General features: G+C 34.0%; 1 protein-coding gene across 1 annotated transcript; it reads left to right on the forward strand.

The window, feature by feature from the left end:
- Window positions 1–3,442: 3,442 nt before the first annotated feature.
- LOC111637340 (multidrug resistance-associated protein 4-like) lies at window positions 3,443–23,423 on the forward strand. Its single transcript, XM_023382819.1, has 9 exons — window positions 3,443–4,323; window positions 4,394–4,494; window positions 6,487–6,684; window positions 6,756–6,890; window positions 6,922–7,077; window positions 17,299–17,388; window positions 17,496–17,668; window positions 22,649–22,754; window positions 22,821–23,423. Exons 1-9 carry the CDS (start codon window positions 4,179–4,181, stop codon window positions 22,995–22,997), a joined length of 1,281 nt encoding a protein of 426 aa, XP_023238587.1. The 5' UTR covers window positions 3,443–4,178; the 3' UTR covers window positions 22,998–23,423.
- The last annotated feature ends 711 nt before the right edge of the window (window positions 23,424–24,134 follow it).

Below are 24,134 nucleotides of genomic sequence, written 5' to 3' on the forward strand. Positions count from 1 at the left end.
CAATACTTCTAACAAAACCTTAGAATTTTAAACATCATCATCATCTACAAATCTGAAGTATAAGTAGATGCTGAGTAGTCCACTTTGGAATTTCCAGTTGTATCTATTGCCAGAATTCACAAAATGACTTGCAAGTCAAAATACCCAGAGCTAAGAAGAGATTTACAAATAAATTTAATGGAGTAATCTGTATTTAGAAGTAAAAATAGACACAAAAAATATAGTAAACAAGAAATAATAAGTCTTCCAGATCATTTAAATTGTGTAGAATTAACATTAGTTAAAATGATTGACAAGATTTAAAGAATTTATTTCTAAATTACTGACTATTTTAATGTACAGGCTATTTTCTAAACCAGTTTCAATGTTAAAGTTCTAGCAGTAAATTCATATAAACAACACTAATTACCATTAAAAACAAAATTCTCTATCTCAGCAGTTTAACCAACAAATGATTTTAATCTTTCAAATTTTTTCATATATTTTAAAACAAATCTATAGTATTTCAATTAAAGTTTTAATTGAGATTAATGTAAGAAGTATATATAATCAGTGGTGATATTCAGCGGATTCGCACAGGTTCGGCCGAACCCATTGTTAACATTTTCAAAGTTTTCCGAACCCGTTGTTAAACACACGTAACATTTCTCAGCGGTTTTGTTTCTTTTAAAAAATATATTAAAATATACGTATTATACTCTTTAACACTACTAAACTAGAGCCTTATACCCCGTTCGCTATGTTCCCCTTGTACGCCGTTCGCATATTACCTCCATCGACCGTTTCAATCTCGACTGAAACGAGATTTAGACTGCGTACACACTAGGTGTTTTTAAACGCGCGTTTTAAAGATCCAAGAGTTCTACTAAAGCGCCCGAAAAACGCGCGTTTTAAGAAAAATCTATAAACGCGCATTTAACGCGCGCTTGGCCAAAAGCGCGCGTTTGAGTGTGTACACCTATGTAGAACTCTCGGTTCTTTAAAACGCGCGTACACACTAGACGTTTAAAAACGCCTAGTGTGTACGCAGCCTTAATCGCGATCGACTCAAGAGAGTTCTTGAAACCAGGTCCAGTCATACGAGGGATCCCACAATCCCACGCGCGTGAGAAAATACCAAATGGCTGCGGAACACGTGTCGGGCTATCGACAGCGAAATAAAAAAGATATTGTATTTCGAGAAACTATGACATTTGTCTATTATTATAATAATACCTAATGATAAAATAAATGATTTAGAAAAGTTTTTTCTTGAGAAAAAGTCATAGGGAAAGCAGTTAACTCCTTGGGACTCTANAAAAGTATTTAGGCCCTATATAAAATTTTAAATTCTACAATAATTGTAAATTTTGTGTAAAAGTGCCTTAGCGTTTTAGAAAAATAACAATTTTTCAACAGGAACTCATGTGAATAGTTGCTGTATTTTTGGCAGTAAACATAGTCGTCACGTAGGATGATCTGCAAATCGAAATTCATAGAGTCAAAGAATGCTGCGATTAACAAGCTATTTAGCTTCCACTAAGGACATTTTAGAAACATCATTTTTCTCTTGATCGTGAATATTCGCTGTGAAACCTAGAAATAAACTACGTAATATATTGGTCCCTTTTTATCTGCAAGAAAGTTTTACGACAATGTTTACTAATTTTTTTTCTTGCTTTGGTTTGAGATAGCAACCTAAAGACTATAGCTTTTAATCGTAGGGTTGTCCAATCTTTTTTTTTCATGAGCCAAATTAGAAATTTACATATATTCCGTGGGCCTTAAAGGTACTATATATAAATATATGCTTTTAAAAAGTTTTAAAATGTTAATATCAAATTTTAATAGCAAATATATATAATTACAAATAAAACCATATTATTTGTAATTATATACAGTTTTATTTATTTATATTTTTTATTAATACAGTAGAGCGTCGTTTATCCGAACCAATTAGGGACTGGGGTTGTTCGGATAACTTATTTTTTGGATAACCGATCATGTACGAAAAAATATATTAACCTATTTCGTATTAAAATTTTATTTGTTGTATGTCGCCTTGCGTTGAATTTTTGTCGATGTTAACTTTCAACTACTAACGAAAACTTTTTAAAATAATAATCGTGGCTATTGTATCGTTAAAAATTATTTCTTTATTTTGTACAAACAAAATAAATATATTGAAAAATATAAAAACAAAAAAAATATACTTTAGAAGTTAATCTAGTATCAAAAACGTTCCATTCAGCACCACACACAGTCCTCAGAAAAACACCACACAAAAGTGCCAGTGCTGCCAGCTAAAACACACACACCAGCAAAAAAATATTGGAGTAGCTCAAGATATAGCCAAAGATTGCAGCGCCACAGCACTGGCGAAAATTTAAATTTGCCGACTGAAATTCTTTCGGATAACCGATTTTCGGATAAACGACGCTCTACCGTAGTAATAAAAAAATTATATTTGCACAAAATAAAAATGAATTCAATGCGATTTTTACATTTTTTTTTTTTTCGTTTATAATATTGTTAATATTTGCTATGGTACTTGTTTTAATTCTAAGAATGTTAGTTAAACGAGAATCATTGACGGCCGGATGGCCGAGCGGTCTAGGTGGCAGCCATCCGCTCGGAAGGACCTTAGATCGAATTCCCAGGAATTTTTCAGGAGGGTGGTCCGATCAGATAGGTCAGGCCCTGTCCCTAACCACTCGGTCGCTCCATTGTGGGCCTGGTTGGACCCATAATGGGCCTGCTATAAGAGGCCATCTTAGTGCTCACAAGGCAAAAAGAATATTTAGAAAAAGAACTGGAATCACTCGACCTATTTCTTTTGGAAGTTTTAATGTTTTTCGTGCACAAAAAGAATCGTTCACAAAAGTATGTACTACCCACGTTCATAACAGTTTTTAAGAAAAATTGACGACTTCATTAAATTCATTGTATAAATAAACTTCTTTATAAAATTTAAGTAAATAATGTTCTCTATGATAAGTTTTCAAAAAAAATACCATGCGTTTAAGTCTAACGAGTTATACGGCTGATGCTTCACATAATTACATAAAAATGAAATACTATATAATTTTAATTGTTTCTATTTTTGAAGTAAAAAAATCATCTTGTTATCTCTTTTAAGAAAACTTCTCATAATTTACTGTACTTTTTAAAGTACAAATAAATAAATAATAAGTTTAAATAAAAATCATTGCAAATAAGGCAGATAACATGTTTCAATTACGAAATATTTTTCTGGCCAAGAATTATTGAATTTTCTCTTGTCTTAGTATAATATGACATGACCAAATGCTGGGTTATTAAAGATATAAATTTAAAGTTGATGAAATAATTTTGAATATTATTGGCTGTTGAAAATATTTAAATTATTTTGTTAGCAAGAGTAATACATAGATAGACCGATGACTGTATTACCTGTAATTATAAAAAATATCGAACTGGATATGTCTAATTTATTCTTTATAGATATAAACAATAAGCTTGCCTTTTCCACTTTGTCATTCAACCTAGTTTCAGGTCACTAAAAATGGCTGACACTTTTTCAAAAGAGAGATTGTGTCTTTTTCATCTCCCTGATGAAAGGTATCCATTTTTTTTTTTATCTCTAACAACATCACTTCATTTAAAAATCTTTGAAACTGAAACAATCAAAATGACAGACCACTCCGCCAATATTTTCGATTGTTCAGGTATGTATTATCACACCAATTTTGTCATTATGACATCAAAGTGTTATCACTGAAAGGAGAATAATTTTTACGGCATACTTTACAAAAAGTAAATGAAAATGTACCTAAAAAATTTAGGATGCAGCAGGCCGCATCAAAATACAAAGTGGGCCATAGTACGACCCGGGGACCACAGAGTGGACATCCCTGATTAATTAAGAAAAATGTTTCCTTTTTCAGTTGTTCTTTCATATAAATAGTACAATGTTCTGCTTGAAGTTCTATGCAATTCTGATCAGTAGTTTCTGGTGTTTTCTTAAATGTAATAAGTAAATAATAATTATATATAAATAGTAAAATAATTTGATTCTATGATGCAAACTCTGTAAAATACTTGTAATACATATAAAATTTCTTTTGACAGTGAGAAGTCCAGTATTTTCTCATTTGAGTGTATCTCTTTATGGACTGACGACAATTAGAGCATTTAACGCTGAAAGCAGATTTAAATCTATGTTTAATAAGTATCAGGATAAGCATACTTCAACGTTGTTTATTTACGTGTGTTTGATTCGATGGATATGTATATACGGCCACATCTTTGGTTTTATAAATTTAATTATTACTGTTATTATATTTATTGTTTCAAATAATTCAGGTGAGTGAATATATTTTAATGTCTAAAATCTATAATAGAAATATTTTTGAATTTATATTCGCTGCTTTAGGTGACGCAGGAGGCAAAATTGGACTTTTATTGAATTACGGAATATTAATAACTTTGAATATTCAATATCTTATTCTATTTGCATCTGAAATCGAATTACAGGTACTGCATATCTAATCAACCTGATAATTAAACTAATTATGAAACGAACAGCCAATTGCTTTATTGGACTATATCCAATTTTTCGAACAAAGTAAACTTCTTGGAAAATAGAATCTTCTCATGATAATGCAGCATGTTTTTGTACTGTTCTGTCTAATATATAAAATAAAGTCCAATAAAAAAATCCGGGTGTTGGTTTGATAATTCTGGTATTATTTGTTTAAGTAGTTAGTAATCATTTATTGTTATAATTAATTGTTATATTTAGCACTAGTATTTCTCGAAGTCAAGAAAACCGCTTGAAATTTTGCCCATTCATAGTTACTTTTGAACATAAATAAACAGCAAATTTTTTTTTAAATTNGGTCTTTCTGTGAAATCTGACGCTGATGAGTCATTGTTTAAACAGCTGGATGACCTTGAACACAGCTGGAGTTGGATTTCCCAGGACATTCTCATAGAAGTCTCGGGAGGCGATAAGTTTATAGGGTGAATACTAGCTGGCCGTATATTTTTAAAAAATTAAAATTTTTATTGCGATTTTCGACCCCCCGACTTAATTAAACTTCAAAATATATATATATGGTTTGCTGTATATATTTGTTAATATGACGATTTTAGTCTCTGTAATCCAAATAGACCAGCCCGAAATGCATTTGATGTAGTCTTTACAAAATAAACTTAATTTGCCAATATGATTGCTGTGAGATTGGTCTACCAAGAATAATTTTGGATTACAGAGACTAAAATCGTCATATTAATTAATTAAACTTATATATAATAAAATCTATTAATTAAAAAAATTAAAAAACGATCGCAGGTCGTTTTTGACATCAGAAACTAGCTTTAAATAACTTTACCGAAAGAAAATTTGTGCACTACAACTTTAGAACGATGAATGAAATTTGATATCAAACTTCCATTAAAAAAACAATTAAAAAGCAATTAAGCGTGTATCGTGCATAATTAAAGGTAAATTAAAATCGCGATAAAATTTTTTCGGGCGGGAAAAAATTTTTGAAAAAATTTGGAGACTTAAAAAACANAAATTTAATTATCGTGCAAATTTCTCAAAATCATTTTTAAAACACGTAAAACGGCAAGGCCATTTTTTGAAAAGGGTCTATGTCTCGGAGACGCAGGACTCAAATGCGCACTGTTTTCTAAGGAAAACAGAAAAATCAGCACTAACCAATGAGGAAAAGCCGACATCGGTACTCAGGGTCCTTGCATAGATTACAATTAGCTTTGTTGCCTCCGTGGTTACGGCTAGTTGCGTTATCACGGGCAGGATTTTGGCTACGAAAAGCGGGAAGATATTTGTACCCGAATTGTCCCAATGTTTCCGCTATCCTGCGAAACGACGAGAGCGAAAGAATAGATTCGTAACGTGTGTCACACGTTTGCCAGAATTCGATCTCTCAACGTTCTCGTTTCGAACCTTTCAACGAGCAACGCATACGCAAATCTCGCACTTCGCCTGTTTATAGATATAGTGTCGCCATTTTGTATTTTATTTTGACCCGGTTTTTGGTCCCCTGAATTCCTACAAGCCTGTTTTTTTTATGTGCGCATGATTTGGGCACAAAACACTCTGTAACAAATTGAAACTCCTGACCTGTATATAGTCTCGTCAACAATTGCAAATCATCTATATTTCAACATTTTTTAAAAAACAACTAATTCTTAGCTGCTCAAAAAATTACTGCTTGAAATTCATCCAGATGACACCAAATTGAAACTTTAACTGTTAAAGTTTCAACTTTGTGTCATCTTTAGATTTCTTGTCGTGTATGTTAAAGTTCAACATACACAACAAGAAATCTAAAGATGTTTACTACACCACTTCGAATAAAAATATTCCAATCATTAGTGTCATTGAGGTTCTACGTATAATATAATCTCTTCATAATATATAATTTCGAATAATATATCTTGTTACCTCAACAAGTTTCACAGTCTGTGTTACTTCCTAAAACGAAAATTTTCCAGATGAACTCGGTAAAGCGCATTCTGAAATACAGCAAATTGAAATCGGAAGCCTCGTACGAAAGTTTGCCTGAAAAACGACCACCCTCGGACTGGCCACAAAGAGGAGAAATTCATTTCGATAATGTTTCTTTACAATACTCCGAGGATAAAAATATCGTTTTAAAGAATTTGACTTTTCGTATTGACTCTGGAGAAAAGGTAAAACATCCGCAAATCAGAAGAGTATTATTGTGTAAAATGTTTTTATTATTATTATTTATTAATTGCAGATAGGAATTGTCGGGAGAACAGGAGCTGGAAAGAGTTCAATAATTGCTTCGTTATTTCGCATGACGGAGCCAACGGGAACAATCACCATCGATGGAATTGACACTGAAGAAATCGGTCTTCGAGATCTACGTAGTAAAATATCCATCANTTATTTATTAATTGCAGATAGGAATTGTCGGGAGAACAGGAGCTGGAAAGAGTTCAATAATTGCTTCGTTATTTCGCATGACGGAGCCAACGGGAACAATCACCATCGATGGAATTGACACTGAAGAAATCGGTCTTCGAGATCTACGTAGTAAAATATCCATCATTCCTCAAGTAAATAAACACTAATTCAGCCAACATAAATCCTAGTTTATAATTTTCATATTTTTTATATAAAAATGTTTTCCTTTATTCATTCCTAAAACTTTAATTCTTAAAATATGAGTAAATACAGTAGACTCCTATAACACAGTAGATAGGTTTCGTGTTTTATAAAATTCACGCTCTACGAGTCCTTAATTAAATACATGAGCCAATCACAGCCTGTCACATATGCAGTTTACAAACTACGGCTGTNAATTAAACTTATATATAATAAAATCTATTAATTAAAAAAATTAAAAACTATCGGGGGTCGTTTTTGACATCAGAAACTAGCTTTAAATAACTTTACCGAAAGAAAATTTGTGCACTACAAGTTTAGAACGATGAATGAAATTTGATATCAAACTTCCATTAAAAAAACAATTAAAAAGCAATTAAGCGTGTATCGTGCATAATTAAAGGTAAATTAAAATCGCGATAAAATTTTTTCGGGCGGGAAAAAATTTTTGAAAAAATTTGGAGACTTAAAAAACATTCTAAAAATTCAAAAAAACAAAAATTTTTTGGGGGTCCAAACGCCCGAGTTTTATGTAATGCTATGTAACTTGCCCGAGATATCTCGGGATTGGGGTTTAATTTCAAAGAAAAAATTTTCTGTTAGCGAACCCTTTGTTAAATATTTCGAATATCACCACTGCATGCACCATTGATCGAATCAGAACAAAGTAAAGTACACAAGAATATTTCATGGGTGGTCTGTTCCCAATATTTCAAATCCTTTCTTTTCTTGTATACCTCGCTGTTGTGGACCCGACAGAACTTAACAGTGGTATAACGTAGGGGGACAAATACTCTCTACAGTATGCCACTGTTAAGTTAATCTCCCCCCCGTCACAGGGGCACTTTGCTAGAGGCGACAAAATCCCTATCGTTGAATTAAAATTATGAAGTCTTTGTACTGTGGAGGAATGATCAAAAAACCAATGAGTTTATTGGTAAGGTGAATAATAACAATTGAAGATTGAAGATTGAGCCTTAAATTGAAGATTGAACAGAAATGTGTGAGCAAGATTTGACGAAATTTTTCCATCAAAATATCTTTTTTCGAATATAAATTAATTCAAATTCCAGCAAAAAAAGAAATTTTCAATTTAATTACCAGAGGATGATCATATCTCTCTCTACGGAGTCTCTTCCTTTCCCAGGGAACTGATAGAATGTGTCACTGGAAAGTAACTTCAAGTATTCACCATTAATTCAAAATGGCTAAAATGAAGGCATCGAAACCAAAGAGGAAGGACCCCCAATATAACAGGATTAAATCCAGGACAAGAAAGTTGTTGGAAGTCCGAGAGTTCATCGACCATGTTCTGTTTCCAAGAAAGTGTAATATAACTGTGCTCTATCGCCGATCCCTTCGACCGTCGCTCTGGTCCATTGTTGCTGTTCTCTGAACATTCGAACTTCTCAATCCAAGAATCTGACAAGCGAATTTTTTCAACGATCTACTATCTAATTATCGACCCATAAATCAACTTATCAAAGTATTTAGCATTACGCGTAATAATGTAAGCTCTCTCGGCTTGGAACTTCATATTTACTAGTATAAAGTTCAATAGATTTTGTTACACTATATAAGCCTTATCCAGTATGTTACGCAACTAGAGTTCATCTATTTTGCCGCTATATATAAAAGTTAAACGGAATGTCATTGTAAACATATGTTTAAATAAATTACATAAATAAACGGATATTATTTTTCGTTACAACTAAGTTGTAGTGTACACTTCTCTCTGCCGCAGTGTCTCTCAGGCAGTCTCCATCACAGACCCCTTGTGTCTTCATGTGTGACTGCTGGCGAAAAATCGAAACCGCAGCCAACTGGTTTCTGTCTGCTTTAAAAGACACAGTGGTGTCAGTCCTGACATAGGTATCACCAGTTGGGTCTACCGTCTGCTCACAGAAAAGTTCCTCTAGTGTACATTTTTTATAGATAAATATTGAATTCAAAGAACGGTCACTAGTGTGTACGTCACATAACGACGCATCGTCCACCTTAATCCCGTCACACTCAAATGATCCTTACCTATATCCTTACCTTCCGAGCTCTCATTAGAAGGACTGTACTGTACTGTAGTAGTGTAGTTGCTTCATGGAAGGAGATCAACAGAATAATGCAGATGGCCAGAAGTCTAGGATAAGGAGCAGATACGATAAGAGGATTGATTAGAAGCTATAAAATTAGCACGATAAAGACTGCATGCAGTGGTATCAGTAAAATCACAAAGTTCACGTACGATAGAAGTACGAAAGCCATCGTGAAAGAAATTTCAAACTGCAAAAAGTCCAAAATGATTTGGAAAAGAGCTTCGAAAGTCAATAAGATATTAAATTAAGGAATGACTAGAACAGCATTGATAAAGTAGGAAAAGACGTAGTGTACGTGATTCCTTATGAAAACATGGAATTAAGAATAAAGCAAAACTATATTGATGTTACTAAAAGGAATTTTGGGAATCAGATTTTGGGAATCAGGCTGAAGGAGCACAAATATAGGTCAATAAGGAATCAAACGCTATAGCATTATCTCATATGGTGCAGGCTGAAGACTCCATAGTGAAACGGGAAGAAGCATATATTGGCAAGCGCCAAATTCGATAGAAAGCGCTGTTTTTTAGCCAACAAGGCTGCCAAAACAGGTAAGGAACCAGGCAACCTTCACCTTTGTTCACCTTTGTTAAAGGCAAGTTCGGCAGCCATATTTGAAGTTAGTTTACTCATCTATGTTTTTTTTTTGGTAGGGAGACCCGCTAGCTAGTTAGCAGACTGGTCTTCCCCAGCCAGCTGGGTTGCTTGTGGAGGCAATACCAGCCAGCTCTAGGGCAGTCTGTCCTGTGTTGGCACAGGCCAAGCTTTCTTGGCATTCTTGAGAACTCGGTGGACCGTTACTAGAAGACTGCCTCAACCATCTTCGGTGTTGTTGTGGGTGCAAATCTAGTGCATCGGCTTCTGTCTTATGTATGTATTAGTGGTGACCGACGCTAGCATGTCGGCATCTGACTTTGGACTGGTGTTTGTCTGGGTGGTGATCACCACTAGAGCGTCGTGCAACCTACCTGGACGACGCTCTCTTTCTACATCGACTTGTTCCTAGCTTTGGTTCTACTACTGTCCGGGACAACTGTGCCACCAGGCCTTTTGGACCAACCTATTGGAAGCCCCTGTGACTGTCTTCTGCTATACCTATTGTGTACTTTTACTACTACTACTATTGTGCCTTGCTTGGTAAGTATTTTTTTATCTGCCAGCCGGATTGTTTTTTCCCTCTGTGCTGCCAAACGTCAGTTTGTCGACACAGAGTCTCTCGGGCATTGAGCCTCCTGTTGCTACCACAAATACATCTACACTGCATCTTTCTTGGCTGGAGGTTTTTATACACAATTACAATTTGGGTTACTGCACTTTTGTGCTCAAGTGTGTTAACTGCTCATCATGGACTTTCGTATACTCTCAATATTTCTTGAGGATGCTGATCGTATCGCCGATGAAGTTAAGGGGTACATTGTGGACAACCCTAAAGGGCACCTCAGTACCGAGGCACATACAAGATACTTCTCAAACCAGATACAGAAAATCATCGACCTGGCGGAAACCACCATCAAAACCTGCATACTGGTAAAACCTGTGTCCTCAGCTACAAAGGAAGTTTATCCACGTGAACCTTCTTCTCAGGAAGGATCTGAAGTGCCTGGCATATCAATGACAGGAAAAAGATTAAGGCAGCAAGTGCTCCTTCTTGTAGCACTGTGGTCAGCAAGGGGCTGAAGTCTTCCTGCCTCAACGACTCTCTCATCACAGGCATGACTCCCTTAATACCTATTCTCCTGCCGTGTAAAACGAGCTGTTCGTCTGACCACTATCACCCAGATCTTAACCACTAACTGACAGAAATAATCACTAAGTTGAATGGTCTTACTGTAAGATCCGGAATTTTTGTGACAGAAATCCCGATCCTATATTAACAAAAATGTTAATTAATTAAATTTTCGTTTATGTAACGACCTAGAAGAAAAAACGATTTTTAGCCAAGATTGTGTAAACTTTCCGGTCATAACTAGCAACATCCATTGTTCTCTGCAGAACTTGCATATCGTCTTGCAAGAAGGTTTATAGTTAGCATCTAAATGTCGTCATTTGTTGTAGATTCCTGGAATACCTATAACCTTTAACTCATGACCATCCGATCACGTGGTGGAAATTCCCCACAAAAACCTATAAATGATCGTTCTTACCCCCTCTCAGGGGAGTCGCTTAACGAACGCAGGACTAACGACATCGCGCCATTTTTCCGAACCCGCTGAATTTTGATCTCCGATGAACCTCGAATTGAAGCAACGTTTAAGTCGCGATTATATGTAATTTGTGCCGATTTTGTAGATTATTCCTTGGATCGATATTTAAAGGCATCCACGTGCAGAATCGAAAAAAAAGGGGACGGCTATACAGAGGTATAAAAGAACTGTGAAACTCTCTCTAGGTCGGTATAGAATCGAACTTTGTGTAGTCTTTTGTCATTTTGCTTACTTTAATAAATTGTTATTTTTATTTGTTAAAAATATGGTAGACTCCATTACTCGATCACGCCCTTCACCTTATCGTCGACCCCAAGCAACTCTCCCTTCACTCACCTGACGTATCATCCTGACAAGTGAACGGGAGCCTTACGGCCCCGTATTCACAAAGTAATGACAGCATTACCAAAAATGTTAACAGCATAGCTGAGACGCTATGTCATAATGCTCCTAAAGAACAAATTGAGAATATAACTGGAAAACTCGAAAAGCTCCTGAACAATGGTCCTGTGCAAAAATTTCTAAAACACCAAACGTGCATATAGGAAAAAAAATGGAATTGTTCTGCACCTCTCCAGCAACCTACAGCACCATTCTCCAATCCGGGAACACTCTAAACCCTACCAATAACTCAAAATCATGAAGACTCCCGCAGGCAGCACTGAGGTAATACTGCTATATTATAAGAGCGATGACAGAAGTTGTAATAAACTAAGGAAAAAAATATATAATAAGGTGAAGCCATTCCAATTGAACATTGGTGTAGACAGAATTAAACACATTGGAAACGGTGGCTTGGCTGTCGAGTTAAAGAAGGCTGCAGATGCCAATAAACTTAAAACTTTTATTGAAGACAAAATCCCTGAGATCATCCTGAGGAAGCCTAGAAAATGCCTACCTAACATAGTGATATACTCTGTGCTTGCACAGATTTCCCGGTAAGAACTGGCACCTCTAATTTATAATCAGAACGACGCTATAAGTAAAAACTACATTGAAGACCAATTTAGAGAGGCTCTCAATATTAAGTTTGCTATGGGGAAGAAAGCTGATGTGCACACAAACTGGGTGGCTGAAGTGACACCTCAACTACGCAAACATTTGTTAATCTCGGGCAAACTAAACCTTGACTGGTCCAGGTGCAGAATTGCGGACTTTTGTCCCATTCTGCAATGTTTCCGATGCTGTCGTTTTGCCCATTCTATGAAAAGTTGCAGCCAAACCGTTGCCACCTGCAGTCACTGTAGCAGAGAGCTCTCTTACAAGAACTGTAATAATAAGGACAAAACACCTACATGTATTAACTGTGTGCATGACAAAGTTGGAAATGCTGAACACAACGCTCGGGACAGCTCCTGTAACATATTTCAAAAAATTAAATCCAACCTAATAAGACAGACCGATTATGGATCAGCAAAATAAAAACAAAATTAGTTTCCTGCAGTTCAATGCTGGAAGGAGCATCGCTGCAACTTCCATTCTAACTTCTATCATTGATAACTACGACCTAATCTTATGTCAGGAGCCTTACTGTGTGAAAAATCAACTCGCCTGTCTTCTGACTAATTGCACCCCACTCAGGGGCATCTCAGATTACCCCTGGGCTGTGACTATTGCAGTAAAGAACTGCCTCTCTACTCTTCATCACGGAACCATGAGCACTCAGTACATCTGCTGCTCTGAACTTATAATAGACGACCAAAGGTAAATTATTATAAATTATTATTCTCCCAAAGACATAGATCTTGAGTACACCCTTAGCAACATCCAAAATATCATGGACACCTTTACTGATGCATATTTCATAGTTGCTGGAGATACCAATGCCCACTCTCCTACTTGGGGAGGGGAGTGCCTGGACAGCCGCAGCAGTCTCCTTGAAAATTTTTACACTCACAATAGCCTGCTGATCCTCAACAATCCCAATTCTCCACCAACCTTCACATCAAGCCGGGGTCACAGCTGGATTGATGTGATGGCCTGCTCTACTGAATGCCTCCCTCTCATCAGTGACTGGAAGATTCTAGATGATTCAATTGATGACCATGCTTTTATATCTTTTACCTTTGAAGTTAACTCTCCCGGTCTCTCTCACCGACGTCTAAAATACAGCCTGAAACATGCCAATTGGACTGCCCTTCAATTATTGCTTAAGGATAATATTGTTTCTTGTGACCACGACGACCCCAATGTGGCCCGTGTACAAATCGACCACAACATTTTAGGTTATCAATACGGCATACAGTTCACATATTCCCATGTATACCAACAACAGTTACATCTGACTACATGAAAGAATCTGGCAGTTAAAGTGGGGCAACACCATCCATGTCAATAATCAACAAATATATCGCCAAGAGTTAGAACGACCGGTCCATTTTTCTGATACTAAACACCCTGCTTCTCTTAAGAAAGTAAACTTCTCGCGACCTGATGATGCCGATATTCAAATCTTCACAGATAGATCTAAGACCAATTCTAATGTGGGCAGTAGCTATGTGGTCTACTGGAACAATGTGGAGACTGCCTGAGGGCAGTTCAAGCTTGGTGCCGGCTGCACAGCCTTTCAGGCTTAAATGTATGCAATCGAAATGGCAGTTGCCTGGTCTGACTCAAATTATACCAATACTAAAGTGTCCATCATCTCAGACAGTCAATCCTTTATAGCCCTGCTCAATAGTCAAGCTTCTCACCCTATCTCAGCGAGTATCCACGACATCATTAACAACTCCAACAATATCTATCACATCAGCTGGACAAGTGCCCATCAGGGCACACTTGGTAACGAGAGGGCCGACATACTTGCAAAGACTGCCAGCGAAGACGACAATCTCCGGATTTGCTATAATAGCCCTACCACTAAAAACATCAAGAATATGCTTTGGAATCACCTACTTCAGCAGTGGCAACATGATTGAAACACGCTTAACTATCCAATTACTCACAAATTTATTCCCAATATTGAACTATTTTTCTCAAACAATTGGTACAAATCATGTCATCGTATGTCTCAATTTTTAACAAATCATAACAGGTTCCAGGCATACCTGGCCAGATTTGTTGGTGCTGCAAACTCTGATTGTCCTCTTTGTGGTGCGGATGAGAGCTCGGATCATTATATCTTCAACTGTCCTATGTTGGATCACAAAAGGCACTTCCTGAGGTCCTCCATGGAGGCACACGGATACTGCTGGCCCAATGACTCCACAGTATCCTGGACAATAAAGACACCTATGAAACCCTCACAAGGCTCATCAGTGCATACTGTCATCGCACCACCGTTCCTGGATACAACTAACCTTTCTCATTAGCTGTGTTGTATTGGCTTATTTTTCATTGCTACTGGTACTATTACTTTTTAACACACTGTTTTTTTATAATTTCTTACTGTATTATATGTTTTGCTTACTGAATTTTATATTATTGTTTATGTATTTTAATTTACTCAAATAAGTCACTGTAAATTTAATTAATTGCTATTGTATTATGTTTTCTACTGAAATATTGTATTATACTTTGTGTGCATTATTATTCTATAATATATTATATTTTGTTATTTACATCCTGTATTCTGTGATTCTCTGTTGTATAATATTTTAATGCATACGTTTTCTGTATCATACAACTTGTTATTTTATCCCCATCTTTTGTATATACTACACATGTAATGTTATTGTAGCCTCTAATGTTAATGATCTGTAATAATGCCAATATGTTCTTGTCTGCACCAACTTATATGTCTATGGCACCAGGTATGTACTGTAACTCAGTATTTTATTAATAAAATGAATCTGAATCTGAATCTGCTTGTGCCGATTCAGTTTCTATAGGTGACGACTACTGCGAGGACCAAATGGAGAACAAATCATTGAATTTATGTCAAATTCTAGACTATATTGGCAACAGAAAACGTTTTCTTGTAGAAGGTGAAGCTGTTTTGGATATTTGAGACGTACACACACACACACACACACACACACACACACACACACCATAACATGTGCTAGAAACTTTTGACTGGCCTATGTTGTATAAGTGCTAAATGACTCATCATGGGTAGCCTTCAGATTAGCGCTAATTTTAACTATTATGATAAATAAAACTATGTTTTTATATTGGAACATGCTGTATACTGCTTAAAATATTTAAATATTTCTCACCTGTTAACGTGTAATAAACATACTATCACATGTTTACAAAAACCAGAGAGCCCCGCTTTGCACGTGCATTCTCCCTGTAATTAAGATGTATTAAAATGACAATATCTGAGATTTCAACACTAAAGCAACAACATAAACTTCAGTGTTGTTGTTAGAGTTCAATCCACAAAATACGATGCGTCCAGCATCCAAAACGCCTTCACCTACAAGACAACGTTTCCTGTCGCCAATATAGTCTAGAATTTGACATAAATTCAATGATTTGATCTCCATTTGGTCCTTGCAGTAGTCGTCAGGCACTGAACAAACACGTGGTCAGTTCCTTACCTGTTTCGTCAACCATCTTGGCTCAAAAACAGCGCCCTCTGTCGGATTTGGCGCTTGCCAATTGTTAAGACCGTGAACTCCCGACGTTAGCGAAGAGCGCAGAAAATATTTATAAGGGCAAGCTTACAAGATACGTGCATCAATGCAAGAGACGCAGAAGGGCTACCATCTGCGTGGATGTACTTAGATGAAAAATTTTTTAAAACCTCCGAACTTTTGTATTAACTTTTTTACACTTTTACATTTCTGGTCTTTTATATACGATATTATTACATAATTTATAATATATCTGATGATTGTTATTTTATTATATATTCATACATGTGTGTATATATATATATATATATATATATAGGCCTATGAATATATACGGAATTTTATATAGGCATTTTTAGAACAGTTATTTTTTCTCTCGATAACCTGAAGATTGCCTACCGAATAGGCCGAAAACGTTAGTTACGTTTAAAGAAATTTTTCTTGGCATCTTAAGGTATAGTTGTGTAATATATTACAGGGATATAAGGTATAGTTGTGTAGTATAGATATATAAGGTATAATTGTGTAGTATATTACCCTGTATTTGCTAAGTGATTGCTGAGTGAGTTTTGTTAATTGTTACCTATTTCAATTTCTATATAAATCGTGATCTTCAGATTAACAGTTTTACATATTTCTTTAACATCTTCACAAGAATCTACATAAAATTATATACTGATTATTAATAGAGAATGTGTTAATGAATAAATTTACTTTTTATAAAAAAGGATGTAATTTTAATGAAAATCCATTATACACTAACAGCAACTATTCTTTAAAATTACTCTTTGTCTATTAATATCACTTATAATACTGATTTCACTTACGGATGAAATCGAAAAGATTGGCTCAAAACAATAAAGTTTTTTATATGCGATAATGTTAATAAAGTTATATTTAAATGGAGTAAGAGTATTAATTTATTAATTATATCCGATAAATTTATCTGTGTCATCGTCAGAATTCTAACAATTAAAGCCGAAAAGTGTATAAACCTGTCTCTAAAATTAGCCGATAGTTTGAATTGTCTGATTAACTAATAATGCCAGATGATCATATTTCTCGATGATTCGTTATTTTTTATAATCTGGCATTATCCTGATTCTTCATGTTTTCCGAATTAATGACATTTTATTAATATCGCAATTAATTAAAATCAGAACATGAAAATCATGTTAATTCGTTAATTTCTTAGCAGTCGATTTGAATTAATGATAAAGGCATGCTGCGTATTCTATGAAAATCATTGAGATAATGTATTTTTAATATTTACTTTCGTCGTAATTGTAATACATATTATTTAATATTTAAAATTATTATAAAAAGAAGAGATTAACACGACATTTTTTTTTCAGGATCCAATGTTGTTTACTGGTCCTCTTCGAAGAAACATCGATCCCTTTAATGAATATTTGGACAAAACGCTGTGGAAAGTCATAGAAGAGGTTAGAATTAAATAATTATTTTAATTTGCTTCCTGATTTTCTTTTTAATTTTTTTAATGATTAAACTTATTTATTTATATATATTTTCAAAAACACCTCAATTACAGGTACAGTTAAAAGAAGTTGTTAGTAAATTACCTGGAGGGTTGGATACGCATTTAACGGAAGGAGGACGAAATTTCAGTGTGGGAGAAAGACAATTAATTTGTCTGGCCAGAACCATTCTTCGCCGGAATAAAATTCTTGTTATGGACGAAGCAACGTCCAATATTGATAAAAGGTTAGAACACTTGAAATAGAAATTATTATCTTATTTCAGTTATAAATAATGTTAAGATAACAGTTATAAATGACTGGTTAAAAAGGTTTTATGTGGGATAGTTTATTTACCCACTCCTGTAAGTCGAGAAGAACACTGTCATAATATAAATTAAATATGTTTTCAGTTTTTGTTGCGTAGACAATGATTATAACTTTTTGCAAACTTTTAGATATCTGTGTCACTCACTTTGTGTTTCGGTCTGTAATCTTTTAAATTATTATTAATAATTAAGCATAAACGTATTTTACTCACATTACTTTTTAAATAAAAAATTTATAAGAAAATCGTGAAATTAAGCATAAATAGCTGTCATTCGAGTCGTAATATAACCATTTACCAACTTCAACGTTGAGAATAGGAATAAAATACCCTAACGTAGATGATGGTGTTTTAAGAAAGACTTTTCATATTCAGGATGATTAGATAAATATTATGCCAATAATCAGATGGACGATATGCAGAGTGATCAAACTTTCAACCTATCGCTCTGGGAACCTGGAATGAAATTTTAACCAACACTCACAAATATATTATGTACAGTACGATAATTTCAAAATCTGTTCAACCTCGTTTGAATTTGGCCGAAATCAGATGAATGTGGAGTAAAGATTTTTTTTATTCTTTTGTCTATAGGGTGTGAGATCCGAATAGCCTCTGGGTCTAAATAATAATTTAAAAATAAAGTTAAATTTTTGTAGAAAAATATTCTTTCGTTTTGGTGAGAAATTTACAGTTTTCTAACGTGGGAAAACTGATAACAGAGCCACTTCCATCGACGGAAGTAGAAGCATCCTTTGTTTTCCCCTTATCTGTTACAAATCTCACCACACTGGGAATTGACGACCCCTCATTCATTCCTCTTTTCATCCGTTCACGTGAAAGAAATCAAACATGCTGATTGGTCGCTGATTAAGAGATATAGTCAAAATTTAGCAGAATTCGAGGAGTACGAGGAACTCTCATAAAAGAGAGAAGCATCCAATATTGTCTCCATAAGGCCAACGCCCTTATGTGTACGGCAGAAGATCCGAGATGTGATCGACGTAGTCCATATTTGTCTCCCGCTAAGTCAACGCCGATAGTCGAAACCAAGCTACTATAATAATAAGTTAAAATAGTAAAGGGAAGATATATTTTATTTGGTGCCTATCAAGACTTCTCCAGGAACCGAAGTCAGAGAACTTTATCAATGAAGTACATTCGTCTAAATACAGAAGATAAAGTCAACTACAAGGTTGTATGATTATAATGATTTTGTGAGCTCTCTCTCTCTCTCTCGGAGCGTTTAATTTGATTTATTAGTTGTCTCTATCGATTGTCTTGAATATTTAAATGTTTTCCACTTTTGTATAATTTAAATTTTTTTGATCATTAAATTTTATTATTGTTAAGAAATGTCTTTTGATTGTTATCTGAATCAGATCTCCATACGCGTGTTAATCCGCGTGTAATAAAAGTGATTAACTGATGTCAAAGGGGATCCTGACTTTGGATAGAGACTTTGCCGTCTATATCCTAATTAACATTTAACAGCCCTCCTATAAAAAATTGAAGATCGGATCTCTCGATCCGAAACTTGGAGAACTAGTTTTACCAACTAGCGCCGATTAAGTGGTACTATCCTAGTGGAGTAGTACCCCCGGCTGATCTCACAAGGGCTAAAAGAACCATGCATTAAGAAAGCTTCATTATCCAGGTTTATAATTTAAGTAGCTTGTTACACCCGGTTTCAAATACAAAATTATTAATTTTTTAAAAAATTCTGTTCAAAAAGAAAAATATTCGCGTCCTTATATGTAACGACTAGACTTTAACAGAAAAAAATAATAGTAATAACTTGGAAATGTAAAGACGTTTTCCTGCCATGACAAATTAAATTGTATGTGTTAATTATCCTTTGTTTGCATACTTCGAGTTAAGAATTGGATAAGCTTTTACGATAGTTATTGATGATTTTGTGTATAAAATTTGACATTTTTCGTTATATTGCGTTTTTCTATAGCACAATTTTTCTTTATTTTTTTTTTCATATTTTGATACTGTAATCACTCGAAACATTCGTTGTAAATCAATAGTTATATAACTAAATATTGAATGGAATTTCAATGAGGAAACAGATAATGTCGCACTTCCTGTCGCACTGACATAGACAGATATTAATTAAATTGTTACACTTGGAAAGCTAAATACTAATATAGCTTGTTACAGTGTGACACTTTCGACTCAAAGCACCTGCATGCCACTGGCTATTCGTCACAGTATTAATATAGCAGAGCGGTTGCCAAATGCATGATAGTTGTCTGCGAGATTTGAAATTGTCAGTTTATTTCTTTATTTTAAAATTATTACTTTTTATATGAATTATATTTACTTTATTAATATTAAATTTTTTTAACTGTCGGCACTACATGTAAAGCCAGTAATTCGGACGTAGGTAAAAGTTAATTGATATATAGAAATTAAATCAATATTTTGGGGTTATGTACGACACTAGATAGATGACATCGAAAAATTCGAGACGATGTTCATTGATGTAATTAGCCTGGGCGAGCAGTTTTATCACTAATACGTTACAGATGATAAAGTGTAAATGATTTACTGTTGTTAAAAGAAAAAAAATATGATGAAAAGTACAAGTACAAAGTACAAAAGATAAAAAAGAAAGGTGTAATAAAGAAATTTAATTAACGAAACTAAAGTAAATAAATAAAGACAACTAAACTAAAATATAAAAAAGAAAAGAATAATAAAATAAAATCAGTTCGCATTCCAGCGGGAAAAGTCTTGGAAAAATTGGAGTCGCTCGTTAAAAGCAGCAGTATTTGAGATTTTGTCCAGTGTAGACAGAGGGAACTGTGTCTGAAACATAACGTCGGTGAGGTGCTTGACACGACTAAAAACATATTTAAAATAGTTACGTAAAAGTTGAAAATATTCGATAGGATGAGAGGAAGAACTTGAGCGTAACTGCTGATATGATCATGAAAAAAAATGAGATATTCTTTAAATCGGTACAAGCATTCAGACACAGCAGAGGCAATCGAAGAGCTAGGTAACGTGGTACTATCTAGTGAGATGAGGGATGTAAATCTGTTTTCCCTCCTTATAACTCGGATTCAGAGGTAGTTCATCCGATATTCACCAATCTCTGCAGATATATGAAGCAACTTCCTACTCCAGTAAACAGCGCCCAAAAATGTCAAAATACTTCTTGTTGTTAAGCGTCAAAGGAACAAAAGTCGAAACTTTCGTATTTTTCAATATATCTTTTCACAGAGTTAAGTATATTTTCCAAAAGTAATTTATGCGGACGACAACAGTCAAATGAGCATTGTGGTACCAAACTCATTAAAAGCTAACGTTGAAATGTTTTTTTTTTTTTAAAATTCGGAAAAAATGCAAATGTTACGCAGTAGCCTGGTTTTAGCCCAGGCAATTATCCAAGACAGAAGTATATTAACGTAACTACCAGGTTTTGAAGCAATTTGTTGAATAGCCTAGGAGTGCGTAGCGAAAAAAACAAACAAACATTGTCATATATATATATACATATATCTAATGTTGAATTGTTATTGAAAATCTCACTCGTACACTTAGAACCAAAACAATTTGAAGAACAAGATATTATTATATCATCGCTTGCATATACACTGTTCTTAAAAAAATTATTTTTATTCCAACGACTACATTATGCGCTATAAGACTGACTACTCTACCTTTATAATTAAAATCCCAACTTCCCGACTTTTTTAATACAAACAAAAGACATAGTCGTTCTAAAAATTCTCAGACGATCAACATTTTATTTTTTTCAATGTTCCAGAACAAACTATAGACAGCCAGACCTTCCTTTTTAGGCAACTCAGCTCCCAGCTAAAAAGTTCCTTAATGAAAACATAGAAATCCAATTAAAATTAAAAAAATTCTTAAAAATTAGAAATGGAAAATCTTACGACGTCTTTAATTTTCTCATCCATTTGGAGTTCCGGCTCCTTTATATCTACTTAGAAATAGCGCTGACAAATGTAGATTATGCCTCAACGTTCCTCTAGTGTCGAATTTTAACAATATCTTTGAATTCCCGTCAGATAAAAAAATTTTTTAATACAAACAAAACACATAGTCGTTCTAACTGGGCAGCTGAGTAGTTTAATGATTGAAACTAATAATCACGGTATCAGGTTGGGGAGTCGCGGTTCCTCAACCATTTGACTTTTGGAATTGAAAGTCCTCCCGAAAGGCAATGTGGTTAGAAAAATCTTTGATGTGTTACGAACGATTAATTCAATTTTATTCAGCCAGTTTTGTATGCTGTCGGATACTTTTACCGAAAACAATTCTATTAACATGTAGAATAACTGAGAGATAGAAAACAAAAAACACGGGTATGATAATTGGTCTGTGTTTTTATGAAACGTTGTAAATATTGATAATTTGAAGTCAATTTTACTATTTTCCGAATATGTCATTTGTATTTTATACTGATATTGATATTTTCAATTATGACGCATATTTTATTTATTAAATAATTTAAAAGACAAAATTCGCCCAAACAGAGACCACCATTTTTAATTCCGTGTTTAAGACGAACAATCCTGGCGACCGACCTATCTTTTTAGGCTACTAGCCGCCAAAACGCTAAAAAGTCCTTTTAAAAAAAACAAATTTTCCAATTAAAAGATAAAAAATTTTTCTAAAATAGGAATTGGTGACATACGAACGTCTTTTTGAAACCATCTAACCTTCTTGGGGTGTTTCGGCTTTATATCCACTAAGTAGTAAGCGCTGGAAAATGTAGATTTTGGAAAGCATCCCATTGGTGACGATATTTCACAATTTTGATTTGGGCGAATTTTGTTATTTAAACTATTAAATGAAAAGAACCATCGGACGAAAATAAATTACGAATTTTATTTATTTATTTATTTTCCTATTAAGGACCGATTCCTGTCTACAGAAAATAATTCGAGAAAGATTTAAATCTTGTACTGTGTTGACAATAGCCCACAGATTAAACACAATCATCGATTCGGATAGAGTGCTGGTAAGATTCTTCTTTTTAGTAATATATAAATAAATGCTTTCTTAATTACATATTTTAAAATTTTAGGTACTAGATACAGGAAAACTACAAGAATTTGACTCGCCGTATGCATTACTGAAGAACGTAAATGGTATATTTTATAATTTGGTAAAGAAGACGGGAGTAACTTCAATGAATGAATTATACAAAATTGCCAAAGAGAAATATTACGCTAAAGTAAGGGTCGAACAAACAAAACTATAAAACAGTGGATTGTCTTCAATGTATATCCATCTTTTACAGATCCGGTGTTACGTTTTTTATTTAATTCTTTTCTTAGAAATATTAAGTCAAGTTCTTAAACATTAACTTAGTATTTCCGCACATCATGTAAAACATAAAATTAATAATATCTAAACATTTGTGAGTTAAACTGTGACAAACATTACTGACAGTAATCAGAAAGTATAGGAGATAATATTTTAGCTAAATTTACAATGGTTAATTTAAGAAATGAAGTGAATTTTCAAGTATTAAAGAGCAGTAAATGACTTTAATTTAATATAAGTTTTGTTTATGAATTCCATCAGGAAATCTTAATCGGAAATATAATTCTAATGGTAAATATGTATTCCAGCAAAAATTTGCATTGCGGTAATAAGTAAAAATAAAATTAGCCTAAATGTTCCAGAATTCGTTTGATTTTGAATTATTTTTATTCCAGTATCTAATAACCAATCGGTCTATGTCACTTATATCTTAAAAGTAAACTTAAACCGTCTATTTCGTTTAATATTTCGGGATGAGGTAATGATCAAGGAACGAAATTTAACACGGTAGCTTGTATGTAAGAGACATCGATGTTAAATTTTGGTAAATAAACGACAACGAGGTGGAAAGACAGAAAGAACTCGTGTCGTGTCTCGAGTCGGGTCAAATTTAATCATAATTTTCTCTGCTTAATAGCATTTACTAATTTTTGATAAAAACCTATCTTACCCTTTAAAATTCAGCGTTTTTGCTATTTTATAATTACAATATAATAATTATTTCGTAACGAAATATCGTATTTGACATAGCGCAGCAGAAAATTTTAACTTTATGTTCATATAAAATCTTCATAAAACTTCAAGGTTTTCTGAACGCAGATAAAACGCTAAACCTTTACACTTGAAAATAAATATTGTAATAAATGTTATTTAATAGATGTGTAGGATTGATGAGTAATACTACATATGCAGTGTGTAGAAAAGTGTAAATGAGAATAGGGAGGAAGGAGAAAAGTAACCCATTCGATATTGTTGGTGTTTTCTCTCGTATATTTTTCTGGTATGTTATATTACTTTTTCTGATTAATAATAAACATTTTGTAATATAAAAATTAATATGTTGTTTTGTCAA

The sequence above is a fragment of the Centruroides sculpturatus genome, unplaced genomic scaffold (genome assembly GCF_000671375.1).
Source record: "Centruroides sculpturatus isolate CEXI.00-Female unplaced genomic scaffold, Cexi_2.0 scaffold805, whole genome shotgun sequence".
NCBI lineage: Eukaryota > Metazoa > Arthropoda > Arachnida > Scorpiones > Buthidae > Centruroides > Centruroides sculpturatus.